This window comes from Scatophagus argus, chromosome 2 (genome assembly GCF_020382885.2).
Source record: "Scatophagus argus isolate fScaArg1 chromosome 2, fScaArg1.pri, whole genome shotgun sequence".
Lineage (NCBI taxonomy): Eukaryota > Metazoa > Chordata > Actinopteri > Scatophagidae > Scatophagus > Scatophagus argus.
The window spans coordinates 10,703,039-10,725,870 of record NC_058494.1 but is presented as its reverse complement, the minus strand read 5'-3'; the positions used below and the strand labels follow the sequence as shown (position 1 = coordinate 10,725,870).

The following is a 22,832-nucleotide window of genomic DNA, read 5'->3' as shown; positions in this document are numbered from 1 at the left end:
GCTTATAGGTTCAGTGGAGACCAGGAATCTTTATCTAAAAACATGTTTGTCTGTTTAAATGTTGTTTTTAAGAAACAAAGATTTTTTTGATGCTAAAACTGATAAGTTGATGCGGCACAGTGCTGCAGTGGTGAGCACTGTCACCTCACAACAAGAGGGTTCTGGGTTCGAATCCCAGTCTGGGTCCTTCTATTACACATTTTTGATGGTTTTATCTTGAAATTACTTAAAAGGATCCTAAATTCAGACTTTTTGGCAAAACTGGGTCCTGGGTCCTTCTATGGGGAGTTTACATGTTCTCCCTGTGCCTGCGTTTTCTCCGGCTTCCTCCCACAATCCCAAAAACATGCACACGCTACTCTACATTGCCCCTAGGTGTGAGTGTCAGAGAGTGTGGTTGTCTGTCTTTGTGTGTCAGCCCTGCGATTGACTGGCGACCAGTCCAGGGTAGTCTCGAGCTACCCCCCACCCCCTGCGACCCTGACGGATAAGCTGTATAGAAAATGGATGGATGATAAGCTGGTGTTCAAAGTGACAGCTTAGTCCTGTAGTATAACCTTGTCTGATAGACAGTAAAGATAAATGACAAGGATCAGACAATATGTACTGTGGAGTTTTATTAGAAAAGAGTAGAATTTAGTATTGTCCTCCTGTAACATTGTCAGACTCTATACGTTCCTCTTCTTTGACAAAACAATGTAACTTGACTGCAGACAGTCCAGTCGAATGTGTTATAGTGGGAACACAGCTCATTATAGTCAATGCAAAAAAAAAGAAGAAGAAGGAGGAAAAAACTTCATTGGCTGAGGAAGGCTGTGAGATGTAGTTAAGGTTGCTTTTGTCAAGCTACTTTTTCTGAGGTCAGGAGTACAAAACAAACAAAAAAAAATTTGTACAAAAATAAAATAAAATTTAAAAAAAAACGAAATAAAAATAAACATTAAAATCTTACACGGCAACTTGGTTATTTTATAGAGACTCTCACAAACGCTGAAGCGTTTCATCTACAAAGGTCCTACTTAGATACAACAAATTAGTCATTGTTGTGACTTACTAGAATTATTTTCGAGCAATACACAGAAAAATAGATGAAATAGATAGACCCTGTGCTGCAACAATGACCTCATTCACCAACTGTGTATAAGTAGGGCACTTCTAGCAGAGCTTCATTACAGCAACATGGGAAATCATTATTCAGAATGATCGGTCACACACACACATGCACAAACACACTATGACCAGGGCGACATGTAAAGTATGTAGGCCTGCCTATACAGGAATTTATAATAATTCTCATGACTAATTGAGGAGTTGGGGAAATAAATAACAAACTGTTGTTCATATAAGGCTCTATGATGACCTGATTAGCCTGTACAGTGTGACTTTAAGGTCAGTTATGTTAAGTTCTTGTAGCTCATGACTTCTTCCTTGAAAATGTCATTTTTCAAAAAAAAAAAAAACATGTAATGCGTACATGTATGCCAAGCAGTGCTCCTATGCTGAGATAGAAATGATGCAGAATTTCTTTCCATGTCGAAAGCTTATAGAGACTGATCTATTTGATATCCCACGGTTGACCTTGTCATCGAGTTATGAACTGAAAAGAGAAATGCATTGCCAAGTCGTGTTAATGCCAGTCATTTAAACTGCTAGTCCAAACACTTTCACTCACTGACCTGAACCATAACAAATAAAAATAAAAAACGAGTCGCAGAAAGTCCCATTATTTATCCCAGCACGTTCTGTGCCTATAATGCCAACCCCTATACCAATATTATACTGTTGCCACTGGGGCACATTCCTTTGATGATAAACCTAAACAACCAGCTCCGCCGCTGCCATATTTCTGCCCAGTAACCACGTCGAGTTGCTCCACAATCTTTATTCTCCTCAGTCGCTCTCAGCCCGTCAGTGACATCATTCCCCTTTCACCCAGTTCTCTCATGGCTGCGGTACGAGGTAACGAGCGGTCAAACCACGGTGCATTCAGGGGCACTTTCAAAGATCGTACATCTACAGGTCAGTTTGAGACTTACAAGACAATTGGGTGTCTTGTGTTTTAAATGATTTGGACTGTGTAGGCCTAGCCTATTGGTGAACGGACGACTGACTTTCAGGTGTTTTTAAATATTCTTGAGGGGGCCAGTATTTATCTTTTGGGAATGTGAATCAGCGGGAAAGAGCATTTCATAATCCTACAGATATGAAAAGGACAAATAGACAAGAAAATGTTTTCTCAACTAGCAATGCTCTTCTCTGTGGAAAAATGGAGGTGCACAGGACAAGTAACTGAAACTTTGATGTACAGCATTTATTTAAAAACAACGATGTCAAAAATCGATCAACACTAAGATAAGATAAGATAAGATAAAATAAGATAGTCTTTACTGTCACTGCACAGTCACCAATACAATGAAACTGAAAACATTTTGATAAACATAAATGCCACGTACTGAAAGAGACTTAACTTGAAGTCAATGGGTCATTGGTTTCAAGTTAAGTATGACATCGTGCTTTGCTCAGTGCACCTTTCTCAATACGTGGCTGTTTTACACAATGTTTTCTTGAACAGTGCTCGTTCATTTGAATCTGCTATTTTTTCGACAGCACCTGAAGGCCACATCAGCGCCGACGTTGCAAGCGGAGGAAGAGACACGCACCAGTGTTTATTTAACACAGAACCCTGCAGCTGAAGACGCTTTGTTTCTGGATCATGTCTCAGCAGCTTGGCATTAAAAAAACGTTTCCCAGTCTTTTATTGAGTGTATACAATGTTTTTGCTCCAACAATAATTACGTTTAAAACCAAACCGTCGTCTTTCTTTCCCCATATACGGTTTCATCTGAGAAGCTGATGTGATCGTTGGTCTCTAAAAAAAATGATGCATTTTGAGTGTAATCAGTCATCTTTTCAGCCTGTAAGACAGATGTGACACATTTTTTTTGCGGCGCAGAGATAAATATACCGTACACCATCCCCCTCCGAGCCTGCTTCCCTTCATCCAACTCTGTCCTGGGGTTACTATCGGACAAACCTCCCCTCCTCTTTCATTCTGTTCGCTGGGGTTACTATCGGACAAACCTTCCATCCTCTTCCTCTTCTCATTCTGATGAAAGATGCCTGCACCCGCATCATACACACATGCCTGTATATTTTGGTTGTTTTATAGCTTGAGCGAAGTTTTATGGACTCGATAAAAATCACACGGAACACACAGGAAACTGGGACATGCTGCTGCTTAATTTATTCCTTCACAGCATACCTGTTCTCTGCTGCATTTTTATCAGGGGTTACTATCGGCCAAAGTGAAAATCAGGAAATCCATGCTTCCCGAAACGGGAATAGCTTTCAAGCTCCCACATCAGGTGAATTTAAATGCTTACATCCAAAAAAAATATTAACGATGCAAAGATCGATAGAGATATTTTCAGCTGAATAGGACAAATCAACGAATCAACAGGCTGTATAAATTCAGTGCTAATGTCTGTGTTTACTCTGAGCCTAAATTCTCTTCTGTTGTCAGTGAGCTAAGATACATAGAAGCCCTGTTTCTTACATAGAAATGACAGATTTTTGTCATATCCTCTCTGCTCAAACCTTAACATATGAGTCATACTGTTCACCATTTTCTCACAGACTCTACACAGACAAGTCTCTCAATTTAAAAGTCAGTAATTCTCAAGGGTTGCTTAAATTGGTTCCAATGGGTCAGCCGGCGGAGCCCACGGAGTACTCGTGCTCCTGTAAACTATTTATCCCCATAAGTGTTAAAAAACGTCAGGAGACACACATGCAGATACACGATTGGGCTTGTGGTTTATGTTCAAGAGGCCCCTTCATCAACTTTTCACTTCACTGCAGCCCACCAATTCTGTATTATATGAGTAAAGAGTTGCTGTAGGTACTGCAAGCCTGCTTTGAGTGGGAAGATTGAAAAGACTCTTTTAGTCGCAGTCATTGGATGTGTGGTTTGTAGCCTTTGGCCAATTAAGCTGGATGGTTTTCTCGACATGTAATGTAAAATCTTATGACAATTCTGCCATGTTAAGCTGACTTGGATAAACATTTAAGCAACAACCCAATGTGGATTACAGGAACACAGTGATTGAGCTCTCAAAATGACAATGTAATCATTTGATGACTGTTGAATTGTTCTATTTTGCCATAAGGTTAATATACAATCAGAATCAGAACCAGAATTACTTTATTTAACAAACCTGTAACAGTGGAAACCTGTAATTTGCTCTTCCACCATCATGACGCTGCCATGATGATCAAACATCCCCTAATTTCCTTTTTAATCTGTCTTGTCATTGGTAAAAGACAATTGCACTATGTGCTATACAAATTCCAGATGTCTTTCTCATACCCTTAGAGGCAGAACTTCCTAAAGTCCCGGTGGGTTACAGTCTAGTGAGCGTGCAAGCCGCCTCACACTGTGACAGCCATAACAAACCATTGTTCTCCAGCCAATGGGATTAATTGCATCTGACAGCTTACTACGCATAATGCAATCGACGAGATGTGAACTGTGGAACCCTCTACAAAAAACACAACTGACTTTATAGGCACACATTTTCCTCCACTCCAGTATAATTTGGTGAAAATGGACTAATGTAGTCCTCACTCTCCATCTCCAGCTTTTGTCCTGGACTGGGCAGAGGTGAAGACCTTATTTGTGCATGATATCTGGATACAGTGATGTGATTTTTGTTCAATTTTGTTCTTGGAGTTTAGTGTCCTCAAATATCTGGGAACAAGACAATCATTGCCTGTCAGCAAGTGACCTCCAACCCTCTGAAAGGCCAGGAGGTGAGAATAGAAAATCCCTCTCCAGGAATCAATGAATTATTACGTTGTTCTGATTTTATTCTTAATAACTTAATTCAATTTATTTTTTTTATCACATTTTCTACTGAATTGATTCACTTAAGAGAACATTTAATCAGTCTCTTTGGAAATGGCTTTGTTAAAGCTAATCAATTAGCTGATTAGATTTAACCACTGAGGTGGGCTGTAATTATTCCAAGAAACTGTGGTCTTCAAAAGGCCAAACAGTCTGACCCTTACTAAACCGTACAAAACATACTGATTTAGAATCATTAAATTCATGTAATCTCTCAGAAAAGACCACTTCAGTATGTACTGTAGTAGTATGCTGCCATTTCTATGTCAGCATTTTTTTTTCATGAGTGCAACAATTTTGAACATGACAGTAACATCAGTTTCCTTCAGTTACCCTGAATTCTTAAGATAACTAAAAGCTATTGGATAATTCAGTCATGTTGAATAATTATCATCCATCTTCATCTGTGCAGGCAGTTCTGAAGCTCCTGTGATGAATTAAATGACTAATCATTCTGAATGAGGATCCCGTTTTAATAAGACCCCATACTGGGAGACCTTCACGACGGAGGAAATAACATCTCTGAATTACCAGCGTTTAATTTTTCCTATCGTTCACTCCTTTTTGTTTCAGCTACCAGAGCCAGACAGGACTTACTATGTCAAAACCAGTTACCTGTTGGTTAACATTAACATTAACATTATTTTGCATATAAGAACATCAGCTCTAAAGTTCTGGAAGTGGAACAACTGGTACTCATTTTAGGCAAGCCTGAGCATGTTTGATTGGTTGTTGAAAAAAATAAATAAAAGTAATCTCTCATGCAAAGCAGTACATGATTTTTGTGTTGAGCATGTCACAAGGAATTAACATATATTGGAATAGACTATAGAAAATGGGATCTATTGATTAATGGGCATTAAAGTTAAGAATGTTTCTCTTTTCCTGCTTGGTATCTACAGATTTAAGTGGAAAAGAAAAGAATTATTTAGCTAACCTAACATAACCTGAGTTATATTTAGACTAATTGTACCCTTAAGCAAACAGAACAAAAGGAAAGACAGTGGGGGCACACTAGGCCGGATAATCACTGCCAGATGGTTGCCATGTCCTTTATACATTAGGAAGCCTGGACTGTACGTAGGGCTCCCACCGCTTTCCTCAAACATAGACAAAAGACAACCAGTAACCAGATAGGATTAGTGGTAAAGAGAAATGCTGCCCTTTAGCCCGAGGATTTGTCAAGAGTGAGGTCAATAACTTTATGATGTGTTAGTGTGGGATGTTTGATTTTTGGCTATTATCTCTGCCTCCTGACCACCGTCTTTATTGTTATGGTGGAAAGAGGATGTTTGGCAACAAGGTCATCCCTCAGACCACCTTTTAGTCCTGTTTCATCTAGTATGGGTGACAAGCAGTTATGCAGTCAGACAAACATGAACCAGACAGATTTTGGGGTCTGATGACACATAAAGTTTTAATGATTGCTTGTCAGACAGTAGAGTGGTCCAGTTGCCCGGGGTCATGCTCATGACAGTCTGACGTCGTTTAGCCACACTAAAGGCACAAGTTCACACATTCACTGAGCAGATAACAAGACAGCGCAGAATGAGGTTCATTTTAAACTTCATGCAAGAAAACACGCTCGAACTGCAATGCAGGTATAATTAATTGTTCTTAATTGTCTTCTTAAATGTTTTTCATCTATTGGGAAACCAACAATGCACGCATCTTCTAATATCTGAATGCCATCGTCTTCTGTTAATTCAGGTACATTCATTGCTCAAAGTGAAAGCAGCTGTCACATTGTAGCACATGAATGGTCAAAAGTGGCAACCACTTGCAACTCTCAGTAATTTATTTACTTACTTACTGGTTTCTGACCAAAAAGAAACACTTTAATTTCACTTTAGTCAAACTGATACTCCCAGTTAGTTAAATAGTGAACACCTCCAAGTGGAAACTTGTTTAATCAGTCAATCAATAAACTGACATCAATAGCTTAGTAAAAGTCACTCAACAAACAAATTTTCTCTTTTGCAAAGAGATATGAAATGTACATTTTTGAGTGGAGACAGCAGCAATGTAGAAGATAAATCTGAGTTATATTGCAAACACTTTAAAAGAAAATGATACAGTTTATTCAAATCAGTGAACGTTGCAGCTTTGCATTGCTGCACCGCAGGTATATTGTGCATTGCTGCATCACTGCAAGAGGTCTCCTGTCCTTGGCTTGTTGTGGTCAGACTCTGTGATTGACAGCTGACAGCAGTTAGTCCAAATGAAACAATGACAAGTTAGCATCCATACATCCATCCATCCATTTTCTATACCGCTTATCCGTCAGGGTCGCGGGGGGGCTGGAGCCTATCCCAGCTGACTACGGGCGAGAGGCGGGGTACACCCTGGACTGGTCGCCAGCCAATCGCAGGGCAGCATCCATACATATCTTTATTAAACTACTTATGTTGTTCTGAGAACTGGAGATAACTGCACACATTGAGCTGAGTTTCACAGGGCTAAACCACATATACAGACAAGCAACCACATTCACCTACTCTCACCCTAGTTTGAAAACCCACAAACATTTCAGTACATTCTGCAGAGTCCTATTTTATTAGTCCTAGTCATAGTCCTTTCATTTTACACAGAAACTATGCTCTGTGGTTCTTATATGTCTGTTTCACATTTTTTTTGCTTTGAGACTTCAGTTACACTAGTTAGTGCCTGAGGCTGCAAATTTGTGGCTTTTAGATTCAAAGCTTCTCACGTAAACGTAAATGTGTGTACAATAATCTCAACATACTGTATCTAAGTTGAACTTTATAGAAAAGTACTCTGTTGTATATTATGCTTACATAATTCTCCAACTTTACAACTGAATATATTAGCAGTCGGGGATCAGCGGTTAGGGTGTCGGACCTGTAACCGGTGGATCGCCGGTTCGATTCCCCGTACCGGTGTCCATGGCTGAGGTACCCTTGAGCAAGGTACCTAACCCCCACTGCTCCCCGGGCGCTGCACGCGGTCGCCCACTGCCCTGGGTTTGCTGTGTGTGTGTGCACATCACTTGGGTGGGTTAAATGCAGAGCACAAATTTCATTGGAGTGAGTTCCCTCCAATGACGAAATATGTCACTTTCATCTTCATCATCTTAGCTTTTGATCTTTGAAAATGTCAGTATTTTTATTTCATAATTATTATTGTTATTGCTGCGTTTTATGTGCAGTATTGTTCATGCTGTTACTTACTTATTACTTAATGCATTGTCCATTTCACTCATTGTTTTAGTTCTGTCTCTTTAGTCTGTATTCTTCTTGCAAAAAACGTCATTTAGATATAGAGATTATTTATTAATAGATATCTATATAATATTGTCCTACAACCTTCTTGAGCTTGGCAATGTTACAGACGGATCATTAAAGTGTTGAGGAGTCGCTGGCCCTTTAAGAGATGTTTTGACTCCGCACGTGCTTCCCTTATATGGCAGCAGCATCAAACTATGACCGTTAGTTACCTCTGCTGCTGCTCTTCTCTGCTCCGCATCGAGCAGCGCTATAAAAGCCTGCTGGGGGGAAAAAACTGTTTTGTCAGACACTGAGACTCAGAGAAGCGGAGGACCCTAACCATAGAGGAGTACTGTTCATCTAACAGTTATAACCTGATCTGGATGAGGGAATTCACTTTATGAAAAGAGAAAGAGTGGATATTCACACCCAGGATCAAGGTCGGTGAGTTTGAAGTTTTTTTGGGGTTTTTGTGGAGGAGTTTGCAAACATTTGTGAGTTCCTTTGTCGGATCAACAAAGAGATGTGTGCCACCGTGTTACAGTTAAAACATATTTTCATTTTGCTATTCCTCCCTATGTTGTGAGCTTCAAGTTCTCCTTTTGGTTTTGAGCAGCATAAGCTTAATTAAATATCAAAAACTAAAACCTTTTTTTGTTTTGCTTTGTTTTAATTGCTTCCTGATATATTTTTCATTTTGACGTCTCAAAGTTAAACAAGAATTCCAATTCGTGAATGGACGTTTGTTTGTCAAAGACAGTGTTGTTGTTTAGGTAAAATTACAAGCATTGTCCTGGCTGTTTTTTATTGTTTTATCGCATTTCTTATGACAGCTTTCTTCGACTGTCTGTGACTATAAACATTGTGGAGTTAGTTTTAGCAAAGACGGAACATCCGGTAAGTTATTATCAAAATAAAAGCCTTGGCTGGCAGCAGTTTCTTTTCCTCATAACAAATATTTTTTTTACGAAGAATGCGAGAAGTAGAGACAAGTTTCCTGTTTTTCTTTCAATGTTTCCTATTTTTAGGCTGCGCAGTTTTTTTGTTATGTTTACAGAAGGGCAAGTTTAATGTACCCAAAGGCAAGTAGTTTCAAGTCACATTTGTTGCAGTTTAATGCTGAAAGCTCATCCACTTTACTTGCTGTCTCACTTCGGCTGACTTGACTGTGCTGTAGCTCAGTCTTGCGAAGCTGAATGACCGATAGTAACCTGATTTCAAGAGAACAATGGAACACAAACATATACTTATATGTTCAATCAGACAATCATGATGTTGACAAGAAGTCGCAGTGAAAAAGATGCCCTTTAATGAAAATTAATTGTTTAATTGCTCATTCCTTTCATGTTTCCATTTTTTTCGCGCAGTGTGTGGGGGATCAGCGCAGCAATTTATTCTTTTTAGTGATTTTATATTAAGGCACATATCTGCCATTGTGGTGCAGCGTCGACGTATTACATTTGCTTCCTGTTGTCATTCGGGGCTTCAAAAATAAAAAACCTGTGTTGCTGAGCATCGACCCACAGAAAACGTCTTTTTCGCAAATAGCAAAAATGAGCTGTCCGTCTTTTAATCATTTTGTCATTTTTAATGAACGACCACTTGTGCTCTGACAGCAATGAAGACGGTGGAATTGAGAATTGAAAAAAAAAAATTGAAAAAATCCTCTGTGAATGTGATATAACACGTGAGCGATGACTGATGGTAAACAAGTATAAAAATGAATGTTTTTGTATGTACCACTAGAGGCGCCCTGGCTCTGCACCATTTGGACTGCTCATTCAACCTTTTTTATCTCTGCATTTCCACCACCGTGTTTTCCAAAATCAGATAATTCATAGAGGGTAAGCTCATCAACAACGACTAAAAGCTGCTTAGATAGGATGTTTACAAAAAACACAAGTAGGATCAAGCTGATGCAAGGGATGATTGATTATTTTAATAGGTAATAAATATCAAAAGACGTGTTTTGTCTTCAAATGAAGGTGGGAGGTTTGAGGAGCCACAGTCAATAATCAAAACTGATAAAAATGGGATATAATTAGGACGAATGAAAAATCCATTTAATGCATGCCAATTGTGACAAAGCTGTAAATGGTGTACATTTTGTCCACCCACACACAAGCAGGAACAGTGCAGATCACAATATGGAAAAGTAGGTGGTGTTTTTTGATGTTTTTCATTCGCTTCATATTGCAATAGTGTATTGAATTACACTCAGAGAAAACACCTGCTGTACATGCAAAGAAAATGTTCATTTGTGAGTAAGGACAAGCCTGCGCTGATGATGCTGTTGTTGTCGTCCATATGACCACAGCAATACGGGCACTGATGTTGTCTCAGTGATCACTGAAGAGTTTCATAGTGCGTTCAGATCTGCGTATGACGTTAGTTCAATCAAATAATCAGTTGTGCTGCTGGTGAACATCTGCTTGTTTTAACTGTGTGTCTTTCTGTAAGCCTACAGCAGGTATTTCACATTGTTTGTTTATGATACTGTGCTGTGCGTGGTGCTATTAAATCAAGTGACTCATGTAGAGAAAACAGATGTCCTGGCACAGCAGATATTGTACCTGGGTCACTTTGTTTTTTGTTGATCGCAAAGTTCCTGTGGGTTTTTATTGCAACATTTCCTGCATTCCAGTGGATTTTCTTCATACAGCCAAAACCATCTATTTGTGCAAAGCAAATGGTATAAAATGGAAAAATGTTGTTATCATCTGTATAATATTTAATTTTGGCTTTAGACTTATCGTGTTGTCTTTTTGCTGCCCCGCTGGAGGTTATTGAATGCTAAAATTCTGGCAGTGATGCTTGATCTTAATGTTGTTTTCAAGTAAGTACAGACTGCTGGGGAGGGGGTTACATGTAAGATAAGCGCTATTATCATTTCATTATAGAGTACATGGTGAAAAGCCAGAGAAAACTATATTAATGAATCGAATAGGTCAGGGCTTTGTCAGCCCATAAGAAAACGGCTATCATGTTTAATCAGCACTCTGTTCTTAACATTGTTGTGCTGTCGTTCCACTCTGACATCCACTCAACTTGATTCTGTATTAAGGACAGTTTTGACTCTTTTGTCAAAAAGAACCTCAACTCCAAGTAACATTAATAACAGTAATACATTAATAATAATTGGTTTAAAACAACTGGTGTAAAATATTGTATGGACTTGGGACAGGGATGTACCCATTGCCTATGGAGTATTTATGGTGAATGTTCATTATGAATTTGAAAATATTTGTCTTTATATGTACACATGTAATATATGATACAACACCTCTTCTTCAAATTACATACCGGTAAATAATGTACATTTAAGACCCATTGTATGAGTGGCTGATCTGATTTTAACTCTTAGTGGCCTGGTGTCTGTCTGAGAAAACGGGATTACGAATGTAGTGGGTTAACTCTTGAAAACTCCATGTCTCACTTGCGGGGCTTTCGTGTTTTACTTAATATCCAAATTACAATGTAGACTGTGCAACAAGAAACACAGAATCACGACACCGTAATAAATATTCTATGTATTTTGGCCTTCTTCCCAGACTTTGTTCTTTATTGATAAACCTAGTGGTCTGATCCAAACATGTTACATAAAGCAAGTTCGAGGACTTTTGTATCTGCAAATAGAATAAACAAATAGGCAATAGAAAGCGTGTGCCCCACACATTTAATAAATCTGCAAAGCCTAGTGTTTAGCAAAAGTGTAGAAGTTGGATGTATTTAGTGATTAACTACCTATTACTTTGAGTAAACCTGCTAATGCTGTTTAATCAGTGGGTTGTTTGGTTTAGACTGAACAATAGGTATGACGTGAGGCCACAACAATGTCTTTTTTTTTTAACATGCACTATGGTCTGTGATACTGACGTGTTAACAGGGTGAAAACTGCTTTCACAAAAGGACCATCAACCTCCACGACATGTAAACTGCCCCCCCACCCACTCATACTCCCAGTTTAACTGTAACTTGACCTTTGGACAAATGAGTCTACATCAAGTGGACGTGATTCTGCAGTGGTTAGCAGCCATCCTCAGTCACCACTTGACTTCATTTGCCGAGTGTTGCTGCACCTTTTGATTGCTCTGCGTATTGAACGCTTTTGTTCAATAGGTGAATCTTTTTCTTTTTTTTTACTTTACTGTATAATAATAATAAGAAGCCAGGTAATGCTTGTTGTGCTCCTGTTTTTCCCTGATGAATTTTGTATACTGTTTGTTGTTTATTTTTTAATGAAAAGTTCTCTTGCTGACTCTACATTGATTTCATATCCTATTGTGGCATCATCACCTGGGCGCTAAAGTCATATTTGGTACATACACTTGGTTATGGTGTGCTCATGTTTTCATGTTGGTTTGTGTTCCATGATATGTGGGACTTACAGTTTACAGTTTTTTTCCACAGGAATGCAGCAGGACTGTTGAGGCTTAGTTAGCTGCCTGGGTTTAATCTCAAGCATTTTCACTCTGAGGAAAATGTTATTTGTTGACTGTGTGTGCACTAGTTTTGCTTGTTGAATATGTACAAGTTTGCTGTGCTTGACCCTTTTTGCCTTTTTGCGTTCCCAGTGAGGAGCTGGAGCGTGCTCAGTGAGGTTGGGCAGACGTCACCATGGCAGTCTCCACTCAACTGGGTTTACTGCTTTGGAAGAATTTCACGTACCGACGGAGACAGACTGTAAGTGGGAGTGCTTCAAATTACTGACTCATAAGAACAATGGACTAGATGAGTACAGTACAGTAGAGTGCATAGTATATTATTTATTAGGCTATAATATTATTACATTTTTGTTCATTAAGGTAGATATTTTCCTTTTCTAATGATTGTTTCTTTTGTTTTCTTCCATTCACAAGTCTCTAATATAATGAAAATCAGCATATTTTTAGGTCCACAAAAGACTGAAAAGCAAAATGGAATGAATGATTTGCCTCAGTTATGTTTATAGTGAGTCAGGACCTTCGAATCAGACCTGATTTTTCCAGTATCTTATGACTAGTGGTAAGGATGACTTTTTAGAGGTTTATAGCTCCAAAGCATATGCAGCCCACAACAATGGAAATGATGTAATTCTCGTGCCACGTAGTGAAAAGCGTTACAGATTACCATGAGTCAGTCAGAGATGCAGAGATGACACATTTGCATGTCAGATCCATTGTCCAGTTACCAACTTGTGCTGGTTGATGCCCACACACTCCTAAGTTATGTAAATTAAATTCAGTCCCAAGCTGTAGCATAGTGCTTCTTTATGTGTGATTAGGCTCGTCTGCACATAATTAAGTCATCTGATCATTGAGCAGAAACCCTTCCACAAAGTGAAGATTTGGGCTGCTCGACAATCAGACCAATCATTTGCAACAAAGGGATCCAGTGCATTTTCAAAGACAGTGTCTTTGTTCTTTATCCCCACGCTGCTTGTCTGCCATGTTGGTTAGGGCTGAAACACATGCAGCTAAAGTAGTGGGGAGCCATATGGAGCAGATGGACTAACTCATAGTCCTCTAAATCTCTCTCTCTGTCGCGCCCTGTCTCCCCTTATTAACCCATATACTTCACCCAGACTCATGGTGGGATTACTGTTTACATAGGACAACAGCTGACAGCCCCTCATACCACATGCACACACACACACACGCACTTGCACATGCACACTCACGATTCTTCTTAAGCATTAGAGATTTCCTGAGTTGAATGCAAAACACATAAGCACAAAGAAAAACTTGGAGCTGATTTGGGATGATTAAGTAACTTGTTTCATAAGTTTTTATTTACCAAGAGGGAGAAGGGTTTTTTTTTTATTTTTCTTGATTAACTTATCTCATCATCATTTTTTTGTCTTTCTTTCTCCAGATCCAGCTGCTGATTGAGATCATCTGGCCTCTTTTCATCTTCTTCATCCTGATCTCAGTCCGAATACATTATCCACCCTATGAGCAACATGAATGTAAGCAGACAGACAGACAGACAGGGTGGCACTGGCTAAAAGAATGTAGAAATAGAAATGTTGTACTGTTTTTTGTTTTGTTGTTGTTGGGTTTTTTTTTTTCAAATTTGTATTTACTTAAAATGCTGCTGATGAGTGTGAGTCAACATGTTGCTCATCCAAGGTCTCCATGTCACATCTCTTGGATATGTCAATATTTGTTTGCACTGTGTGAACATGTCACAGGACCTTTAGCTCCTGGAAAATGGTATTGCAATGTAATTCATCAGCAGAACTGGTTTCACAACTCTGACCACATTTCAGCTCAATAAGATTATTTCTGGTGGAAAGCACAGGAAAGCATGTATTTAAAACAGCATTTCCAGAGAGATGTTTAGTGAAATTCTACAGGTATTATCATTTGTAGTTAATTCTTTCTAAAGGGTTTGGTATAGTTGTGCTGTATGCTACATTTGATGGGTTGTATGAGTTGCAGGTGAATCAGTTTTGTGAAAGACATTTTAGAAAAGTTGCTGCTTTTGAACAAATCAAGTGTCAGGTGCAAACATTTGAAGCTTGAGTGTGTTTGTTTTATTTACCCAGTTAGGCCAGTGAACAAAGAAGTGGGTCAACCTCCTGACACCTCGCTCACCATCTGTATACTTATCTTCCAGTATGATAGCCTGTTAAACTCAGTAAATTGCACCAGTAGCATATAGTTACCTGATAAGAGTTCAAACAGTTGTAAAAAATAATGTCAGTGCTTTGCTAATTCCAAAGGCAGCGGCAATGGTCAATAGTTTGTATGGGTAATAATTAATTGGAAATCCTGTTTTTGTAATGTGACAGCTCTTTTGGATTGTTACTAATTCTGTGAGGCCAGTGGGTCAGTTCAGTGTTGTTATAACAGTGTGCTAATTATTTACACATAGTGTGATGCCTTTTTCTGGGTATAGGTTTTTGTGGTGAACTATTTACCAAAACAGCGCTCTAGAAATAGAAGGATTGAGCCAGTTCTCAACAATGAAAAATCTCCTAGTGTTTGTCAGCATTATCCAGTGAACCCAAATGATCTCTAAATTTTTAGGATTTTCCGTTTTACTGATTTAAATCTAATCATAAAAATGATTTGCCATCCCTTCCAGGCCATTTCCCTAACAAGGCCATGCCCTCAGCGGGTACCCTGCCCTGGGTACAAGGCATCATCTGTAATGCCAACAACCCCTGCTTCCGTAATCCTACCCCTGGCGAGAGTCCTGGGGTGGTGGGAAACTTCAATGATTCTATGTGAGTAACTTGCCCCTCTTGCCGAGTCAATGTTTAATCAATGGGGTGCACTGACCTGTTCAAAGCACTCATTTTTGTGCAATTCAGTTTCAGTTTTGCATTAATGTTATCCAGTCTTTTTACGAACTTAACAAAATGGGGGAGAGATTGAATTAGAGAGAACAGAATTCTCAAAAACAGTCTGTCTAATTTCCTCTACTTCCTGCCTCTCTTATCACCAGAATCTCCCGTCTGTTCATTGACGCCAAGAAGATCCTGCTGTACACCCAGAATGATAAAAGCTACGAGGGCTACAGGGGACTGTTGAGGGCCCTCAGGAAGATGCAGAAGAACACTGCTCGTAAGGGAATACTTTTGACTTTTGTTTATTTAGTGTTAATTTTTAAATGACAAACTGACTGATTACTTCAGTCACCCCAGTCATTCACAGTGATCGTCCAGCCATCCTTTTTGTTTAAAGAGAGTCATTTAAAGAGAAAAGAAACACTCCTACACAGCTGCTTATGCAGATATGATCAGGTGTCAGTGACTCACACCTACATTTTATTTGCACATTCCTGTTTGTGTTTCTTTGCAATGTTAACATTTATGAAAACATGCCGATTCCCAAAGAAGCAAGAAGTTTTTTTTTTTATATGTAATCTTGAGGGTTGTCTTTTAATCCTTTACTGAACACAAAGAAGGTCCTCTCTCCTTTCCGCATGCCTGTCAAACATTAAAATATTCCAAGACATTTTCCAAGACAGTCTCCAACAATAATCCCAATTCTTGCAAAAAAAAAAAAGTTAGATTTGAGAAGTTGCTAAGTGAAACATACTTGCTTCCACTGTAGTTGTAATCTTTTAAAATTGAGCTTGGATCTTAGGTCGAATCATTGTAGATCAATAATTTTAACAAAAGTCGGATAAGCGACGTGTTTGAACTAGATAAAGTGACTTGCCAAGGTCACTTTTGCAGTGTAGCAACTGATGCGGCTGAAGTCTTCAGAGCGGTATTGAGAACATAATGTACTGCTTCGTTATCACTGGCTGCCAGCTGTGGTGGGCCCAGCTCCCACAGGCCTGTGGGTGTTGCATTTCTCTCTTATTACGTGAAAGTGGTGGTGGTCCAAGATAGGAAAAACAAAATGGAGCCCCACCCTGGCAGTCATTGTACAATCACTGTACAGATCTGCTAGTTGTTCCAAACAGAATGTTTCCTGTCTGTGAGGATGAGGTGACAGATGTGATAAGGTCACACTGTTCTGTTGTCAGTTTTACTAATGCATTTAAACATTATTTTGACATGTATCAATACAAAGACAGAAAGAGAGAGGCAGAGAAGGAGAGAGGCAGACACAGAGAGAGAAATTTATCATCGTGACCCTGGTGGTTGCGGAGCAGAGAAAGGTCACCTTTCTAAAATAATATCTTGTTGGTGACTCCACTCTGCTGAGTCTGTCAAAGCTACCTGAAAATAGGATAGAGGAATATGTTGAACTCTGCACTTAATTTATTTCAAATGAATACAAGTCACACAAACTCTTTAACTTTGCCAAGTAAAAAAAAGATAAATAAATAGTTTCATAAATTTCATTTCCATTTCAATTCAGTACTCATTACTGTGACATGGAAGGCATGCTGGGAGCAAAATCTCTGTGTTACAGCTGTCCATGTGTATAAAAACTACCAGGACAAAAAGAAAACAGCTGTTGATGTTATGAAAAACATTAAATGCGGGATAATAACGCAAGGAAGGGCATTACAGGACAGAGTCCGTGAACAGTAAACAGCACTAATGTAGCTAGCGACCTCAGTTAACAGTCATTGCTATGGTGAAATGAGGGAGTATTTAGACTGGGTGTCCTTTTGTTTGCTCCATTAATGTTCCCTTCCCACAGCTTTCCTCTGATATTTAGTTCCTATAAATAAGGGGGTATTAGCTTGATTTCACATCACATCCCAATGTAAGGATAAACTGAGCAAGGTGTACTATCAAAAATTACGCAACAAAGCAGAACAATCAGGCTTCTTGTTGTTTTGGCTCCCGTCTGCTCTGTTAGCCCAGAGGTACAGTATGTTATTCAACAGCCCTACAAAGCATAGCATGGCCTGTTAAAAGATTACACATCACAGCTTTATTTAATTAAAGTTGTGAAAAATCCTAAGTTTGCACAGTTTGAATGTGTCCCCTTTTCATTTTGTCATAGCATTCTGCAGCTTTTCTACTATCTGTGGGCCATTACTTTTCCGCTTACATGAACAAAGCCAGGCACCTGCATTATCTTCTTTTTCTACTCAGATTTATTTATTATTTTAATCTTTTGTGCATCCTTGCACTTCATCACAACTGATTTCTAAATGCACAGCCATCTGATAGATATCTGATCTGTATTTTATTCTGTATATGTCTTTAGTCCATGTGAGAGAATGCACTGATGTAGCATGGGTACAATCATGTATGATGCGGGAGAAGACAAACAGAGTACTGTTGATGCAGAGTGATGATGATAACAGCATGGATCAAAGAGCTGAGAGTGGAGCCACTCACGTGTCCGTTAATAATTCAGCAACTGGCGGGGTCAGCGAATGAGATTTACACTGACGTGGGAGGGGGGCTGTGAGGGGCCAGGGACAGGGATGAGCCTTTTCCCCACAGAATAACTATATTTATCACACAGGACATACATACATACAAATCTACAGCCATTTGAACATTTAAAGAACAAAGTTATGCAAAAAAATTTGGAGGATGAGAAAGGTTTTCTTAATACCAAAGAGATAAATGGATAACTTTGGTCTGATCATCAATGTCGAGGTTCTTGTGAGCCACAGGGATTTTTCTTGATTTTTCTCACCTGTCTTCACAAATGCAAGATAAAAGTGGATTTGCATAATGGATATAATTACATTTCTAACCTTTCACCACCTTCATGTTTTAGGTGGCTAGCTGCTTTAAAAGACTCCACTTGACTCAAAGCTAGAACCAGGTCCTACAGTTAAAATATAAGATTTGCCCAAATGTGGTCTAACAGAGAGCCTGTTTATTGACTAGTTTGACCAGTGATGAAACAGCCTGTTGTATGTGTCATGTCAGTATTATATAATTTAAGACAGGATAGACACCGCCAAGAGCATGCACAGACTTGTAAGTGTTAATGTAGGAATCATCCTTGTATCTTGTTGGCTCCAACATAGAAAACACACACGAATCACGAGCAAGTTTTGTTTCTTTTTACACTGTCTTCCTTAAAAAATCTCTCTCTTCCTTAAAGCAGCGCAAATAAGGAAAAACATACACAGGAAATAAAATATTGCAAACATGCAAACGCTCAAGAGGGCTCGACATTCCATTTTCCAAGGACTGTCTGGTCTGTCTGCATCTTGGGAGCAGTCACTTCCACCTGGGACACTGATTAGACCTTATTAGCACTCCCTGGTTGTTCACCCCTGAGAGCTGAGGTCACACACATGAATACATTGGCACAGGTGCATGATTGCACACACACACACACACACATGCACAGAGGCCCATGGAGAGCAGGGATTGTGGGGATGTATGTAGCACACACTCACACCTCAAAATCAAATAGCAGTCACCCTGGTACACAGCCCTGGCAGCAAGGGAGTCACATATGCGCCCTCTCAACACACTGGAACATACTGTTCCCTTTCACTTCCTCCCATGGGCTGTTCAGTTCAGTAGAAGTGAAGTGTTTCCTGTTTGTTTGTTTGTGTGTGTGAAGAGTTGGGGAGTGTCATCTGATATCTATAAATGACAACAAGTAGAAAAGGTTTTACTGGAAATGAACAGAAGGGCTAAGGATAAAATAGGCGAGCCGTAAACAGACTAGAGACTAATCAGCCTTTATCAAAAGGTATTCATCTTAATAATTCAGGGCAGCAGAGGAAATTATCATTTAAGTTTGATGCGTCAAGCTATACTATAAAAATATGCAGTTACACAACAGAGTAATAACCAAAATAACAGTCTGCTGTGCATCAACGGGAGCTATTCATGTTCCCTCTAGACCAGGGGTCAGCAGCCTTTAGCATGACAAGAGCCATTTGACCCGTTTCCCACCAAATTAAATCCCACTCGGAGCCACAAAACCCATTTGAATGACCACTAAACTGAAAGTTACACCGCATATAGTTTCCTTAAACTTATGCTTTATATATGAGAAACTATAGCAGGTTACTTTTATTAAATCAATAAACTTTAAACAGAAAATGACTAATTTTTATTTTCCATTTTTAACAACAACAACACCTAATTCTTTTGTACTTTGAGGGGAAAAAGACACTGGCACTTACACATTTATTTTCAAATGCAATAATATAAAAATATATTAGGGCAACGTTTATGCGTTAACGCATTAGGATTGGACAAGTCAACGTGTGAATTAATTATTACAATAACTATTACAACAAAAAAACCTGAATAAATAGAATGAAATCAATTTAAATTTAAGTATCCATTATTTATTCACATCATATTTTCCCCAAAATATGCTCGCCCTCTCTTAGCCATGGGAGCCACAGAAGAGGGATGAAAGAGCCGCGGGTTGCCCCCCCCTGCTCTAGATGGTTCCAACTTAACTTATTTCAACCAAGTCTACAAGTTCAAGTACAGCTAGTGAGTGAACGGGCAAAACGTGTCTCAGGTTATGGAAAAGTGGGGAGGAGTCAGGGAAAGAGAGAGTTGGAGAGAGAGACTGATTGTCTTGAAGTGGAATGCCCTTTAATAACCCCTGGCTGAGAACAAAACTCAGAGCTGAGGGGAAGAGAGTGTTCTGTGTGTGCGCGTGTGTGTGCGCGTGTGCTTGCGACTACACAGCTGACTCAAGCGAGATTCAGAAATGGTTTGACTTCTTTGGAATGCGGCAAAAGTACAAAAAGTTCTCAGAGTGCAGAGAGGACAGTCTGTGTTTGTGAATTTATCACCATTAAAATTAATCGTTCATTTATGTTATGATCTCAGTTAAGTCTTCCAGTAACTAATGTGTTAGATATTGGAGTTATTGCTGGGTTTTCCACTAGTTACACATTTTGTCTGTATTGCTGTGGATTTTGGGGGTGTAATCAGGACAAGGAAAGAATTTGATATGTTTTCTGCCAAAGTCAAAGAAAATTTTATGGATAGTCTCTTTGCAAGAATGTGTTAGAACTTATAAATCAAAGAGCTCTGTGTCACACGGTTGGTTGACTCACCGCTTCTGTATTTTTTTCAGGTTTCAAGCTGAAGGACTTCTTGCGAGATAATGAGACCCTTTCCCACTTCCTGCACCACAACGCCTCACTTCCTCGTCACGCACTGAAGCAGATAGTGGAGGCTGATGTCAATCTGGAAAAGGTAGATACCGTAATTGTTTGTCACGTAATGAAAGGTCTTAATTGATATCAGGTGCTCATGCTGCCCAAAGCAGACAGTAGTACAGCATTATTTTGTGAGCATGGTCTTCTTGTTTAGGCCTTTTCTCATATTAGATAATCACACTCCTCTGGTCACAGTGCATAAATGCGATGACCTTGGCTTGACAGTATCTGTAGTGCCACAGGACTGTGCTGTGGCACAGTTAAGCCCTTAATACCCAGCAGAAAAATCACAGTGGTTGGGGGGTAGGTGGGTGGGTGGGTGTAGATTCTGTCACCAAAAGCTCCCCCTCCCATCTGTCTCTTAGTCTCCCCACAAATAAAGAATTAAACTCTTAGTCCTGTTCTCTCCTTCACTCTTAATTTCATTCCTCTACTCATGTGCACACACACACACACACACACACACGAACGTGCACAAATTCAAATCAAGTTTTGAATCACACACACATTGACTCCCCAGGTCCACCTCAACAGCAGCTCCCAACCCAGCCCACCACATCATCCCTGCTTTTCAATTTTAGAGCTGGTGTCACATGGTTGTTTCTCTTCCCTCTTTCCCTTCCCCCATTTCTCCTCACGTGCACAGGCAGAGGCTCAAAGACAAATTCACGTTACACCATCTGATTCTGTCCATACCATCCCTCTATTGCAGACATCTATTGATCGGGGAGAATGGCTATCCATTAGTCCAGGAAGGTCATTAGGAACGTTATTTAAAGAGAGAACTGAAATTAAGGGAAGCTTACTATCGCTGTGCCCCTTGTTATATGGAATAGCAGTCATCTTGTCAATTGTTATAACGATTAGTTTTGCGGCATTGAGATGCAAAAGAGCAAAGCATGAGATGAATATAAAAATCTATCAAGGGAAAAATATGTTTTGAGTTCTCTTTGGGACGATTAGTAGGATTCCCAATCCTCCAAACCCACTGCTGTAAGCTCCAATGTTGTTTCCAATGAAAAGATTAACAGTTGCGACTGTGTGTGTGTGTGTGTGTGAGTGAGTGAGTGAGCAAGTTTATGGCATAACACAGCCTGGTCAAGGACAGTTGTTGACAAGTCACTGTGCTCCACCCATCACTCTCTGGCTGTCTGTCTCTCTCTCTCTCTCTCCCACACACACACACGCACTCACACACACACATACACACACCTCATATATGAACATCTTGACCTTCAGAGATGACATAGCCTCTGTCCAGAGGAAAGACATAAAGATGTACACGCTGTATCTGAGCCTGCACAGGTGCAGCTATGCTTACTCTTCAAAATATTGTGTTTAACCGTTTTTGAAAAATTTAGGGTAGAGAAGCTTTTTATAAATGACAAAAATGAGTTTATATATAAAAATCTGTATGAGTAGACTCTTGCTTGACTTTCATAACATTTCTTTCAGTCATAGTTACTCAGTGATATGCTATTGTGAGCATCACTGTTTTATTCTCATAGTCATCATTTAGGAATGTCACTTTTTAGGGCTTGTAAAGGCAATGAGAGAAAGATTTTTCCTGGAAAGGAAATAGAAATTGACTGGATCATCTCAAATCTGAAACATTTTCTCTGCTCTCATAGCATGTGGAACAAATGTGCGTTCATATTTGTGCACTCTCTGAACCATCTGTCTCTTTTTTTCTCTACTCAGGTGTTGACTAAAGGTTTCGGCTTCCATCTCAGAGACCTCTGTAATACCACGCCCCTGGAGGAGTTTGTTCACATTGCTGACAGCAACGTGTCGCGTCTGACTCGAGAAATTATCTGCAAGTCCTCCAGTGATTGGCTAAACAAGGCCCAAAGCCACTTCCTCTCCAACTTGGACTTCCTCAAACCAATTCGGGTGAGTTTACCCATCGACCAACCTAACATCAGAATCAAAACCAAGCTACTAAAATGAAATATAATGAAATGTGAACGAAACATATTACCATATTATGAAAAGATTATGAAAGATTGACTGATAGGCTGTCTGTTAGTCTGTCAACCTAACAGGCAGTCAGGTTGACCTCATGCTATTTCACAGTTGTGTTGACATATTTCACAACAATGTGATATCTTGGTCCTGGTCCATGGGACCAGAAATACACTCCCTCATTATATCATCACTGACCTGTGTTGCTTCACCACTAAATAGTT

At 39.5% G+C, this 22,832-nt stretch overlaps 1 protein-coding gene and 1 long non-coding RNA gene across 6 annotated transcripts in view; both read left to right on the top strand.

Annotated features, from left to right (window-relative positions):
- The first annotated feature begins 3,121 nt into the window (after positions 1-3,121).
- On the top strand, positions 3,122-5,687 carry LOC124053657. Its single transcript, XR_006842199.1, has 3 exons — positions 3,122-3,365; positions 4,738-4,812; positions 5,319-5,687. It is a non-coding gene; the product is annotated as an uncharacterized LOC124053657 (long non-coding RNA).
- Positions 5,688-8,400: 2,713 nt separating this feature from the next.
- Positions 8,401-22,832, top strand: part of LOC124069477 (phospholipid-transporting ATPase ABCA1-like) — a 38,824-nt gene continuing 24,392 nt past the window's right edge. For 2 of the 5 annotated variants that reach the window (XM_046408706.1, XM_046408676.1), the window contains exons 1-7: positions 8,402-8,573; positions 12,708-12,816; positions 13,987-14,080; positions 15,205-15,346; positions 15,568-15,686; positions 20,559-20,680; positions 22,345-22,536. In XM_046408706.1, coding sequence (XP_046264662.1) covers positions 12,751-12,816; positions 13,987-14,080; positions 15,205-15,346; positions 15,568-15,686; positions 20,559-20,680; positions 22,345-22,536 — 735 coding nt within the window. In that variant the 5' untranslated portion in view covers positions 8,402-8,573; positions 12,708-12,750. Of the gene's footprint in view, positions 8,578-11,388; positions 12,306-12,707; positions 12,817-13,986; positions 14,081-15,204; positions 15,347-15,567; positions 15,687-20,558; positions 20,681-22,344; positions 22,537-22,832 lie in introns of those variants that run through there. The other 3 variants (XM_046408683.1, XM_046408688.1, XM_046408696.1) reach the window with 3 other exon arrangements.